The 14801-nt window shown below is 40.6% G+C and overlaps 1 protein-coding gene across 2 annotated transcripts in view; it reads right to left on the bottom strand.

The window, feature by feature from the left end:
• Positions 1–14801, bottom strand: part of LOC126272073 (CDK5 and ABL1 enzyme substrate 2) — a 152337-nt gene that overhangs the window by 113452 nt on the left and 24084 nt on the right. For both annotated transcript variants that reach the window (XM_049974619.1, XM_049974620.1), the window contains exon 2: positions 7612–7757. In XM_049974619.1, the coding sequence (XP_049830576.1) occupies positions 7612–7757 (146 nt within the window). The remainder of the gene's footprint in view (positions 1–7611; positions 7758–14801) is intronic.

The following is a 14801-nucleotide window of genomic DNA, read 5'->3' as shown; positions in this document are numbered from 1 at the left end:
GGTCTGTTTTATCTTGAGTGTCTGTCGTGTATACCTGTGCTTCTTTCTTCCTGCTCCTGTCATTCCTCACTTTCTTTCCCTCCTCTCTTCTTCTGCCTTCTTTCTTCCTTCGTTTTCTGTGAATTGTTTATAATTTTATGGCCATTATAGTTCCCTCTTATAGTGTGAGGTTTTATCGGCTTTAGTTATTTCAAGGTCGGAAGGACTGATGACTGCATAGTTGGGTCCCTTCTCCAATCCAACCACCAACGAACTGAAGGAACATCCGGATTTTGAGATGGATGGAAGCCAGTCTTTTAATGATGGGCCAGCAGCAGCAGAAGAAGCAATGAGCAGCCCGAAATCTCATGAATGGAAAGATGTGATGGAGAGAGAATTGGAATCTTTATCTCAATATGAAACCTTTGAATGAGTAAAAACACCAGCAGATAAATCATTACAGGCAAGATGGCCATTCACTTTGAAGAGCCCCAAAAATTCAACACCAAGATATAAAGCACAACTTGTAATAAATGGATATTCATAAAAATGAGGGGTACATTACAATGAAACTTTTTCACCTGTAGTCAAGTATGCCTCATTGAGTCTTTTAGCCTTGGCAGCACAGCGAAATTTAACAATTCATCATATGGATGTTAAAACAGTATATTTAAATGGGAAATTGGAGGAGGCGATATATGTAATTCCACCAAGAGAAGTCATGAAAACCAGATCGGAAAGGGAAGAGATTTGGCATTCGCAAAAAAGTATTTGTGGGCTTAAACAGAGTGGACATGTGGAATCGATGTCTACATAAAACTCTAATAAATGTGAATATGAAGCAATCTAAGGCAGATATGAGTATATACTATAAAAGGGGAAGAGAATGAATAATTATAGTAGTAGTAGTAGTAATAATAATAATAATAATAATAATGTCAATGTGGGTGGACGTCTTCTTTATCCTGACTGAAAACGAAAGCCAAATGAGAAATTTTGAGCAACAACTGCATACCAAATTTAAGGGGCAAGATTTGGGAGAAGTTAAATGTTTTTTTAGGTGTGCAGATCACTAAGGATGAAGAGAGACAAGACTTGAGCATAAAATCAATCATCATATCCAAAACTATCGTTAAGAAATTTGGCACGAGTGATTGTAAACCCATAACTACTCCAATGAAAGTAAGAGTGAAGTTAAATATAAATGAGACAGATATTGAATGTGATAAGTATGTTCCGTATTTAGAAGCAGTAGGGAGTCTGTTATATTTGCTTCAAATGTCATGACCTGACATTGCTTTTGTCACCAACACAGTGAGCAGATATTGCAGAGACCCAATGGAAAATCAATGGAAAGCTGTGAAAAGTTTATCCCGATATCTAAGAGTAACTTCAAATCACAAATTAAAATACCATAGAGAAGGTAATGCAAAACTAGAAGACTACAGTGATTTGGACCGGGGGAATCAATAGGGAGATAGGCATTCCACTACTGGTTGCTGCTTTAAATTAATGGAGGACCTCATTTCATGGTGCTGTCAAAAGCAAAAAACTGTTGCATCTAACACCAGACAAGAAGTATTGTGGCTAAGAACATTAATATGTGAAGCAGAGCCCAATTTAATTGCGGAACCTATAATGATCTGTGACAATAAAGGATTCATTAACCTAGCCAAAATTGATGTCACCAATGCTAAGACAAAACATATTGATATAAGGCACCATTTTATTTGGGACCACAGAGTGACAGAACATGACCGTGGACTACCTGCACACACAAGACATATTGGCTGATCTGAATAAATGCTTGGACAAAGGGAAGTTTGAAAAGACTGTGGGGCTGTTCGGTTTATCTTGTGAAGCCAAACCACGAAATATATGTTCAAAGAGGGAGGTGTTGGAATTGTGTGAACAATATGTTTCTTGCTTCCCACTGTTGAAGAGAAATTTGGGGATGGTGATTGCATCTTTCAACATGATTGATAGCCTGTTCATAATGCACGGCCTGTGGTGGAGTGGTTGCACAACAGTAACATCCCTGTAATGGACTGGCCTGCACAGAGCTCTGACCTGAATCCTACAGAACACCTTTGGGATCTTTTGGAACGCTGACTTCATGTCAGGTCTCACTGACTGACATCAACATCTCTCCTCAGTGCAGCACTCTGTGAATAACAGGCTACCATTCCCCAAGTAATGTCCAAGCACCTGACTGAACGCATGCCTGCAAGAGTGGAAGCTGACACTGAGGCTAAGGGTGGGCCAACACCATATTTTTTTCAGCTTCACCAATAGAGGGCACCACGAACTTGTAAGGCATTTTCAGGCAGGTGTCTGGATACTTTTGATCACATAGTTTACAGCTGCATGGATTAACCGTAAGACCTCTGCACATTTACTTTTACTAGTCTTAAAAGGTAGCCCCGCTTGTTTTCCTTTTATGTATATCTCACAAGGGTCCTCGGATACACCACTATTTTGTATTCCCTTTACCATATCCCTTATTAACGACACACACTGTCTATTTAGGTGTCCAAGTTTGCAGTGCCATAAAAAAACCTTGCGCTGACTATACTGAATTGCTAATATTTCTATGTTTATTGTCAATGGTATCCGACTTAAAAATACCCCTTTCGTTACTTGCTGTAGTTACTATAACTTCACCATTTTTGTTGATTACTCTTGCTCCGTGCATGTCAAAAGGGACTGTATATCCCTTCTTGACAATTTCCCCTACCGACAGTAGGTTAGTCGCAACTGTTTTTACATAATGAACATCATGTGCTGTAACCATTTCGGGTTCACCATTTACACTTACATGTAGGTCTAGTTTCCCAGCCAAATGACACTGGAGATTGCTGCCATCAGCAGTAGAAATTCCCATGCAAGTCTTGTCTTTTATCATCATAAAGAAGAGATTAGTCTTTAACAATATGCACAGATGCAACAGAGTCTAAAATCCATTCCAGTTAACAATTACCCACATCTTCAAAAGAATAAAAACATGAGTGTGCCTATTGGTCCCTCTCTCCGGGCTATCCGCAATATACCTCTTTTGCTGCATGTCTGACCTTGGGTTTACTTTTTCTCTGCACTGTGATGCAATATGCCTCTTCTTCTGACATCTGTAGCACCCCACTGATTTCTTCCTTTTGTTTTCGGAATAAAGAGCAGATGCAGTTTCATTCTCCAGTACATGACAGCTTGGAGTACTCTTTACAACCTGTAGAATTTTCACTAAGAGTGTCGCCCGTAATCGTTATAACTGAGGTTTCCAGCTCCATGATCATAGGCATATACCTTTCGCTCAGCCCTGCCAACAGTGGTGTCCCTATCCATTTGATAGCAAACCCAATGCTTCACATTCAGTTTGATGTGGCTATTATTTTTGTTGACTTATTCGTCTACACTCTTGCATTTGTCCAGCTGAGTGGAAATTAACTCATGCGATAATCTTACTTTCCTTGTAAGACCTCCATCCTCAAATGCACTCTGTAATTTGTGCCAGACTTTATTGCTTTTTCAACATGAACATAATTCACTGAGTCAACCAGTAATATCAATTTTGATTTTGCTTTCCTATTCTTACTTGAATAATTCTGATCTGTGGATTTCATTTTCCCATCCACCACATCCCATGTATCTCCAAACGTAAATACACTTCTACTGCAAGTTTCCACATTGCCTAGTTTTTGCAACTTTTAAGTCTTTCAATCTGCAGAATTTGTGCCATGCTAATTTTAACGGTAACTTTGATCTTTCTTAACGTAAAGAATAATACCGAAGAATAATAGAAAATAGTTGCATTCGTTTTGTAAGGATAACTCTTACTTCACACAAGTGCACTACTTGGAACTTTTTCCATACTTTCTCACTACTATATTATGGATATACTTATTCCAAATGCATTGCTTCACCTAAAACTTATTAGGATCAACACAGTTGAATAAGTAACAGTGAGGAAAAAGACATTTAGTGCCATTAATTATATTTCCACGTACAGGTAAAATACATCGAACACAACAACCAAGGAACATTATATTACACACATAAAACTTAGAGTGTACAACAGCACCAGAGAGGTCTATTATATTTCACATGATGCACTTTGCCGCCGTCTCACACAAAATATATTTTTCATGGTATTCCAACAGTTACTTTACAGATAAAGTTGTCAGCTTCCTGGGACATGCTGTTTACCACTAGGGTGCACACATGTATTTGTACCTGTAAGTGGGCAGTTATCGAACTTCACAGACAGACGGTGCCCTCGAAGACAACTGCACATGTGTCACCCATTTTGTTTGTAAGGACCATCTGAAGAGAATGTTTGACCATCTAGCACATTACATTTGTTTGTAAACTGCTGAAATACAAATCAAAGGTGAAAATCCTAGTTCAAGAGGCTGAACAAAGGTTTCAATTAAGGATGTTTCTCCATTATGGTTGGATGATAAGGGGGGGGGGGGGGGATAAAGGAAAGTGCTGTTTTGCCTGCCACAAACACACACACAGCTCCTCTATTCAGTTTTATGAAGGATGATTTGATGCTTCATAAAGCAGATGCTGCAGTGTAGCAAATTACTACGAGCTGTCATCCTGCATTGGAAACAGCCTACTGTGGAGCCGGAAAGAGAGCAGATTTGGATTCTCATGCTGGCACAGCTGACACTGACTACGGGCCGGGTGTGCCGTGTACTTGACTAATGCTGCGTGTGGTATTTTACACATACTCCCCATGAATCTGAAGAACTATCAAATATTAATCGATATTTTTCATATTTAATATACAAATTCCATGGATAACACAATCATAATGTTAGAATTTCAAATCAACAACCTCAACACTTTCAGAAATATAATTTTTACCTAAAACACATAATAACTGTGCTTGCATTGTGAAACTCCGTTAAGGACTGTAATGTATTCATCTATAGCATCAATTAAAACTATAACCACGACAACAGGTCCATATAATCGATTTTTTCTGGAATTGTCTTTAGTTTCATTACTACAGATTTCTGGAACAATTAAAAGTAATTTGGCAAATTATTGTTTCATTGTGTTTTGGTCGTGTCAGTGTCTTGGAGAGAGAGATTGAATGGAGGGCATACATAAAGGGAGAATGTGATATTTTATTAAAACTATGAAAATATATGCATGATAAAATTATTGTGCAATACAGGAATTTGTGACGTATGTCCAAGTGAGCTTGATTCTGTTAAAGGCAACCAGAAGGGGTGTTGAGCATTACATTTATTTTCGTGAAAATATATCTAACTTTCTTTTCCTTAAATTTTATTTAGTTTTGGAATTATGAAATTTCTGGTCTACATTTCTTTCTGTAATCTGATTGGCTGACATCAGAAACGCCACGAGTACAGAAGTGCTCAAGATGATCTGATTGGCTGCTTAACAAGCTAGCCTTAGGAATTCAGCATTTCCTGCATGTCTAAGTAGGTCTTTGTGCCTCAGATCTACAAGTCGATACAGTTGCTTGGGAGCCACCTTCTGGTACACATCTATGTTAAATCACACTAATCAAATTTGAATTAAAATGAAGTAATTAAAGTGTTTTACCAGTTATTGTGACGTTGATGGAAAGCGACAACAATATTGAGTATTGTGTGAAAGTTTGAGCTTGGTTACTGGCGCATTTCAGGAGACATTCGTGTGTGAACCTTTCATGTCGTATATTAACTCCGCGAGGCGTGTTTCATGCAGATTACAAGGTTTTATGGTGAGAACTTCTTTACAAGAAGCCAACTTAATGTCTGAATGTTTAACTTGCAAATAATTATGGGTCAATGATCATTCAGAATGTTCACAATATAGGTCGAACTTTTAACACAGGTGAACTTTTAACACAGTCAGAAACATTGTATAATTGATGCTGGGATATTAAATACAGACCTGATAGCCATTTTCCATCTTTTAAAGACAATAAAGCAACTTAATGGGAATTTCAGGCATTTGTTTCTAATCAGTAGTGCAAAAATCCCGAATGCTTGATAGTTTAACTAACTTTCAGCTATTGCCCATGGACTGCAGTTATGTGGACTTTGTTTCGTCAATGGTGTTTTTGTCGGGTAAACCAGTATCTAACATCACAGAGTGAAGGATCAGACAACCTGAATCCCATCCAGGTAGGCAGATTGATTGTTTAATGAATAGCGAGGGACCAACCTGTCCTGCCACAATGCGTGTAAGGTCCCACGTTGTACAGCTTGCATACACCAGAAAATTATTTAAACAATACAAGAACTATGACTGGCAGGGTACCCTGTAACTGGACTGAGACTGTTCACCCTATGAACTATGACAACATACAAATTCTGGTATCTACATCATTCTTCTTGGATTCAATCATCAAGAATGCTATGGGAATTTACCTGATGAAAGACAATCACAATAACGTTTTCAGTTTGGATGCTGTGTGGAATCTACTGTTTATGTTGATTAACTCTTGTAGACAACAGTTTGTCGTTGTTACTATGGCCCAAAGTTTATGATCATAGTTTATAACTAACAATGCTCATAGTGAGGGATACTCAGCCAAGACATGTCTTTGCCACCCGAACAGCTTTTCTTCAGCTGATACTGTGACTAAATGTGAGTTGGTGTGATCCAAGGGTCTATAAGGCAAACAGGAATCCTATACCGTTATTACTAGGCCTCACACAGAAAGTTGCTAGATGTTGTGCAGCTAAAATATCATGCGAGTAGAAGAACTAATTACAGGTGTGGTCTCATAACTTCATGGTTACCAGGCTTCTCTGCATGCTAGTCACCTGTGCTGTGCCTAAACTACATGGTGAGTGGTTACTTTTACTCATTACATTATTTTATTCCAGCCAAGACTTTCCAGTATCATTTCAATATTGCCACCCTTTTCTTCCTCTGATCTCTTCTTTTCACTCAAAATCCTTCACCTTCCACCTGCAGTGGAGGGAGCCACATGCTCCACACAATCAGTCTTATTAACCATCTCTATTGTTGATCTTCTCTTTCCCCTCTCCACACCCTTTTCACATAACCACAATCATCAGATAATTGCTAGCCCCAACTTGACTGTGGAGCATGCTCAAACTTTTCTACATAGCTGTCTGTTACTCAAGACATGTTTGGCGATTAATGACCTTTTATTAGACAGTCAGTCTTGCAATTTGCTTTCATTTTTGGAAAACTTATTTAAATTATTCAATATGTGTTAATATAAAGAAGGGTGTAAGGAAGGAGGGAAGGAATGGTGATGGAGTGGGGCGAGAGAGAGTTTAAGAAACTTTTTCCACTGAACAATGTGTGCTTATACATTATGAACTTTACTATCTAAATATACTTACTTTTTAAGGGTAGAGCAGAACTTATGAAAAAAAAATCACAAAGAACATAACTGAAGGGTTTTAAAACAAACCAAATTCATACAGCAATTTCAGGATACTTAACAACTGTCCTATAGTTGAATCATACTCAGCCTTTATAAAGTAAGAGATATAGTAGGAAACTGGCCTGTCCTTCATATCTATTCAGTGTTTGTGATTTTATATTCAAAATGAGTTTTAGTTTAGCACCCCAACTGTTTTAGTACACTGCAGAGACTACTAGAAGCAGATAGACAGATAAGAGTCACACCTAAATTGGAACCAAGGCTCTCACTGCTACTGAAATTATGTCGATATCTTTCATCACCGAGTGAAGTTTGATGGACAAGTCGCCTTCTGTAGTTAATAGATCCAAATTTTCTTTCAATTCCACAGTCACTGCCAGTGGTATTTGTCCTAAAAACAAGAACAAATAATAAGGCTAATATTATGCTACAGAAAGCAAAAACAGAAAATATTGGGACACAAAAAAATATTAACACAATTTCTATTTAATGCACACAGTACAAAATGCAAGAATTCGTATTCAATCCACAGTTATAAAACTACATTTGTTATTACTATCCTATTATGTAGCACATGTAGTCCATTGTACTGTGTGTACACTGTGGTGAATAGTGAAAGAATTATATAGCATACAAAATGGAAAGATTACCATTTCTCCTATTACTCATGAAAGATTACGGAGTTCAAGTTTCTCACATTCATTCATAAACCACATAATTCATTTCTAATCAAGTAAATATATGGAATAATGTTCAAATAACTTAAATCACTGATGAACCTAAAAAAGTTATCCTTTGAAAAAATTTCCAATTTCCAGGCACTTATTTTAGGCACAGAGGGGAGCTGTCTACTTACCGGTCAAAAAAAAGTAGGGCTAAGGACAAACACTACATAAATTTAACAACGGCTAAATTACCAAGGGGCATATTTTTTTGCCAGTGCTTACTTTTAGGAGTTGAAATTCCAAGTACTGCAAACAGGAACATTCAAAAATAGAAAAAAAGTTATTTCTAGCTTAGACTTTTTATGTTCCCTCCTAAAACAAGGATGAAGAGAAAGATGTCAAAGAGAGGTGGTGCGGCCTATGTGATGTACCAGGCTTCATGCCTCTTTGGGTGTTCTGCAGAGCATGCTCAGTAACTGGGTATTTGGATCTTCATGAAAGGACATTTCTTCTAGATCCATTTCTGTGCTCGGTTTGTTTAATATTGGTCATTCTATATGAACTATCTGTGAATAAAATAGAAAGAAACTTCCACATGGGAAAAATATATTAAAAACAAAGATTCCAAGACTTACCAAGCGGGAAAGCGCCGGTAGACAGGCACAATAAAATAACACACAAACACACACACAAAATTTCTAGCTTTCGCAACCAACGGTTGCTTCTTCCCTCTTTCCTGAAGAAGCAACTGTTGGTTGCGAAAGCTAGAAATTTTGTGTGTGTGTTTGTGTGTTATTTTATTGTGCCTGTCTACCGGCGCTTTCCCGCTTGGTAAGTCTTGGAATCTTTGTTTTGAACTATCTGTGAAGTGACCACCTTTAATTTGTAAACAAAATGCATGGTTTCACATGTTGCTGTGCTTTTGATGTTGTTGGATTAACTGGAGTAAATAGCAATGGGTGGTTGCATGGAACAGTTTTTTCAGCAGTAATGATTGTACGGGTGTAGGGATGGTCATAATGCCTGGCAATGACATTACAAAGGTTAGGAAGGTGATGGTTCCAATGAACCAACCAAACACATCTCAATTCTGGTAGACCAGCACCTCCAACCCACTACATGGAGCCTCCCTCCCACTCTACATTAAAGATTTGAACCATTTCCTTCATCCTATATGGGACCTTGCTTGTCATCATTAATGTTATTTCATTATGCACAAATTTTCCACATACAAATGGCCACTCGGCTTTAGCATACAATCTCTCCCCCAATGTCCACTTGAAAATGACCCAAAAAGTTCTTTCAATATTACTCTAAACAACCTTATCCTTACCATAACTACTCCACATTTGAAGACCAGAACTACAAGCAAATCAGAGAAATAGCTTATGAGGATTCTCCTGGCTGGCATAAATGTGAAAAATTATTTATTGAGGGTGAAGCCACTGTCTCTGTCTGTCAGACCATCTTCCACTCATATTTCAATAGAATCATTTAGGACACAACCCCAAAATGATGAGGTCTGTCTTAGCACACCCCTTTGTTCGTAACTCACTGAGTTTTCTCTAACCATGCAATATTCTGTACCTGAGATTCTGATGGTTTTTTAAGTTTGGTGTGTCTTCTTTGCTCCTTGGATCTTTCTTCGACTGTCTGCACAGTCCAGCCAAAATAAGCCTTACTACTTTTGTACAGAATACGGTAGACACCAAGTTTACAGACACCAAGTCATCTTTCACTGTACCTAACAGCGCATTTGTTTTTGAATGTGGACAGAAAACAAAGTGTGCTATAATGAGTCAAGATTCTGCCAGTTTTGTTTGATGTTTTGCTGGCATATGGCAGATACAAAAAATGGCTCTGAGCACTATGGGACTCAACTGCTGTGGTCATTAGTCCCCTAGAACTTAGAACTACTTAAACCTAACTAACCTAAGGACATCACACACATCCATGCCCGAGGCAGGATTCGAACCTGCGACCGTAGCAGTCGCACGGTTCCGGGCTGCGCGCCTAGAACCGCGACACCACCGCGGCCGGCTATGGCAGATAGGCCATTGTTTTATACTGCTTGTCATGTTCTATTTGCTGGACCTGTACTTCTTGCTCAAAAGCACATCAGATTTGTTTTCCAAAATATCCATTCATTTTCAATATGTCTAAGATGGCTAAGCTCACATGGCTGGTTTTCTTCATCTGATACTGCATGGACCCTGTGGAACCAGTGTATGTAGCACACCCTTGTGCTGTGAAGGATGGTGGCAGTTGGAAGCATGGAGATGCAAAGCAGTGCGGGTGGTGTAACTTATAACAAAATCTGTGGCTGCAGAACATTGCTTGGTTACAGGGGATTCAATGAAATAAGAACAAAAAAAGTGCTAAGATATGCCTCAGTGTTTTGAGACTGGGTTTTAGAGGAGGTTATAGACATACATGTGGCGAACTGCCTACCAACAGGGACAGTAACTTCACTCTCAGTAAAGCTTGAGGCCAGCACTCAGCCAACTGAAGTCACAATGTTGGCCGAGAGCAACTTCTGAACCTGATGGGGGGGCGACAGAAGCACTCTGAGTGACCAGACTTCATGATCAGCGTTCAGCAATCCTGTCTGCCCCCCCCCCCCCCCCCACCTAATAAGGCATATAACATGTGACTAGGGGTGTGTTGGTGCGGAGTGGATGGAAGCAATAAGGTATAAAGGAGGCACTATGTAGCAAAGATACTACTCTGCAGATATCACCTTGAGATGCTGGTAAGGCACACTGTCAAAATATCACGTTACACAAAGATCTACTCCCAACTGGACTAACGAGAGCAGTAAAAACAGTTGAATCACTGGGCACTAGGATGACCTAAAATCACCTCCCCAGTCTTCTCTATGGAGAGGTATATGAGAAGCTGTATAAGCTTTGTGACAGAAAAGAGTGTTACCTCACCTCTCTTACCTTCTTGATGAGGTGCCATGACCATGGCATAATATCAACATTCACAAGGATCACCTATTATTTAAATAATGTGGCTAACTACCAAGTCACAAGAAGAGCAAGTCTGGCCCTCATAAGGTAAAGCACCCAGTACACATATTGGTGACTGGACACAACATCTAAGGAATTGCTTGTACTCCACTTACAAAAGGCTGTTTTACTCTTGCCCGATTCTTGGGAGTGGATACATGTTGCCTATTGAACTCAAGCAGGCCAATCTCAGTGCAGTACTACAACCAAACAATCCTCCGAGTTCTTCAAGTTTGAACATCTAGCACTGAGATTACAACAACCACAAGAAGAAAAACAATGAACCATACACAGTTTTATGGAGAAAGAAGTTGACACAATCAGTAAAATGTTCTGGGCTATTATGTGGTGGTCAAACGGATTCCACAGTAAATCCCAACATTTTGTCCCCTTCTGTGGAGGGCATTTTCAAGGGAGATTGTAGCTTCATTGTATGTCCTCCGATTCATACCCCAGCTCACTACTGACTGCAGCAAAATTCCGTTTTTGCATGCTTCAGCACATGGCGTGACATCACGTTTTGAATACCCAAGCACAACTAGCCATTGTTGACTGCTATCGTCCACTGATGCTGTTCGAACCCCAGCGTGAGTTTTCAGTGAACCATCTTCTTTCTTGAAAACTTACGCACACAGACCGTTACCTAAACTAGGATTTGAACCAGCACCCACACCAAAAGTGAGGCATCATAAAAACATTGGCAGATAGACCAAGGAACATCTCTGAACCATATTTGTTTGACACAGAATTCAAACATTTCACCAACACATTGCTCAAAAATGGTTGTTTGTTCACTGAGGTAAAAAGAGCTTTAAGACCACCGTTTAGAAATCATAGCGATGCTCAAGTGCTGGTTACATCTAAAGTTTTCCTGCCTTTAATTACGGACATTAGTGGCTCCATAGGAAACATCTCAAAAAACTGGATTACCATTGTAATCTACAAACCCACTCGGAAGATACAAGATCACAATTTGGTCACAGTCTCACAGGTTATCGTGGATCCTTCAGTGGATAGATGGTAGAAGACCAGGACTGCAAAAGAAGAGATCAATAGCTAAATAATATCTGTGTGCCATGATGAAGTGTGTGGGGGCACCAGAGTTGAAGAGGCAAAGATCAAGTTGTGCTAGTAACATTTTGGTGTTTTTACCATGGCCAGTAATAATTTTTCCACCCCACAAAGGGTTATGGGCATTGAAATCAGCCAAGACTAGGAGAGGTTGGAGAGGAGCTGAGGGAGTAATGTAGACACTACATGCTGGGACATGACGTCATCGGGAGGGAGATAAACATAACATATGGTAAAATTATGATGTACCCATATCCGAACAGCCACAGCCTCCAGTGATGCATCATGAGGCACAAGGTCACTTTAACAGAGTCTGCCACATATGTACAGAAGCCACACCATACCCTCTCATAGTCGGTATGATTCTTAAATAACCTTGGTAGCCATGAAGGGCAGGAGTCTGAGTTGTTGGAAACCACGTTTCCTGGATGGCAATACAAAATGCAAGGTATATGCTTAAAAGCTGCCATAGCTCAGCCAGGTGATGGAAAAATCTGTTAGAATTTCACGCTCAGCCAGGTGGTGGAAAAATCCGTTATAATTTCACTGGAGGATCAGACAGTCTGAATACTGTGAGGGCATGAAGCAACCCAAAGGGTGGGTGGGGCAGGTTGTGACCCAGGGTCATGAGCTGCAACCGGTTGAGACATCAAGGGATCCACTGACATAGGTTCTGTGGCACATTACCTTGGGGAGATATGATGCATCAGAGGCCACTGGGATCTCCACCTTCGGCACAGAAGGAGCACATGCAGAGTCCAGTGGCATGGGGGCCACCAGAGTTTCCTTTATGTTAGAAGACGTCTTTTTATCTTTGCTGTCCTACTTTAAAGATGAGGACTGAGAAGATTTCCCTTAATTTCTTTCAGGGACAGAGGAAGAACAATAAGTCTGACTGCCAGCAGCCTGTGGTTCCATCAGCCACTGGACATCTGGTCATGGACCAGAAGGAGCCATGGAAGGAAGAGTCCCAAGGGGCTTCTTTCCAGGTAGAGAAGCCAGAAGAGGATGAGGTGCCTCAGGCAGGGGGACGGGGATCGGTGTCTCCGGCAAGCGCGAAGCCAATACTCCTGAAGTGAGGGAGGTGGAAGCACCAGAAAGGGCCCCAACTGCCTGGCGGCAGGTATCAGCAGGTAACTCTGATGGCCCACTCTAAGAGTCGCAACAGAGGAAGGCACCATCGACAGAGAAGATGATGACATTGCAGATGTAGTAAATTGTGTCATTTGCCTTGGATTAAGAGGCTCCTAATTTTTTCAGGCCTCTTGATGTGAGTTTGTCCGGAGTCTTATTCTCCTGGATTTTCTTCTCATGTTTAAAAATGGTGCAATCTGGTGAGGGTGAGGAGGAGGAGGAGGAGGAGGAGGAGGAGGAGGAGGAGGAGGAGGAGTGGAGCTCACAACAATTTACACAGATGAGGGAGGGCACAAGGAACGTTTGCCTGCAGCAGATGTTCACAATCCCTGCAGACAGGGGTAGCTTCCTACTACTGAAGCATTTCATAAGAGGAGGAACATAAGGTTTCACTTCACACCAACAGACAACCACCTTGACCTTTTCAGGCAATGTATCACCCTCAAAAGCCAAGATGAAGGCCCCGATAGCAACTCTTCTCCCTTCGTCCTCTATGGTCATGACAGATAAAGTGCATTCCTGTGCCCCAGGTTATGATGGGCACATAATCCGTGGAATACATGATGGGTGTACAGTGCAGGCACCAACAGTGTGATCACTGCATAGTCATGAGACTACCATTGTGCAGGTACTTGACACCCCCCCCCCCCCCACTCCCACCCCGTCCCCGTAACAGGATGGTTACCATGTTGGGTTTTGGGCATACTACAACAGGAAGAAAGGGTGCCAGGTTGGAAAGGCACAGAGACTGAGCATACACCTCAGTGGATGACCTTCCCTGCAGACACACATTTCTGTAAAATTTCGAAAATGTGGCAGGTCAGACCCAACAATGGGGAACATATAATAGTTAATGGAAGGTGAAGACAGCACAGCGAGTGAAACTAGAAATAAATACCAAAATTGTGAATCAAGTCCAAACAGGGTCTGCACCAAATGGACCGTCCGACAGAGTCAGAGGAGGTAGGAGAGAGTAGCCGACCGAGACAGAAGTAGCAACGAGGAAGTAACCAGGAGCGAACTTTATTATATCATCTGTGTGCTTTAATAGTTCAGTTTCTTGAGTTTGTGTGAGTAAATTTAATATCTAATAGCCACATTTGTCGCATTTTTGTTTGCAGTGGAAAGTAAACTGATTTTGTGACATATTACAAGTTACTAATCCAGGGGAAAATTAATTAGTTTCACCTGAGTGCTTCGGTAGTTAGGTTTATGAGTATCTGCATATTATTAGATACATTTCATGCATTTTCCTCAGGGTCTACAGTAGAGAGTATCTGTATAGTTTAGTTTTCCAAGGTCTTTAGTATGGACAGGGACTGCAATTATTGTGTGCGGATGCAAGCCGAGTTGGTGACACTATGCTCTCAGATTCAGGCTGTGATGGCTTCGGTTACACAGGTTGAGGCTGCAGTGGATGGGCACCACTGTTGTGGGCCAGCCGTGGGGATCCAACAGATGTCCAGCACGTCCAAGTCCTCTGATCAGTCCTCACCAATGGCCAGCCCAGTTATTGCTCACACTGAGGCTGACCCCTCACCGGTGGTCGAG

Source organism: Schistocerca gregaria, chromosome 5 (assembly GCF_023897955.1).
Source record: "Schistocerca gregaria isolate iqSchGreg1 chromosome 5, iqSchGreg1.2, whole genome shotgun sequence".
Taxonomy (NCBI): Eukaryota; Metazoa; Arthropoda; class Insecta; order Orthoptera; family Acrididae; genus Schistocerca; species Schistocerca gregaria.
This window is presented reverse-complemented; position numbering and strand designations above follow the sequence as displayed.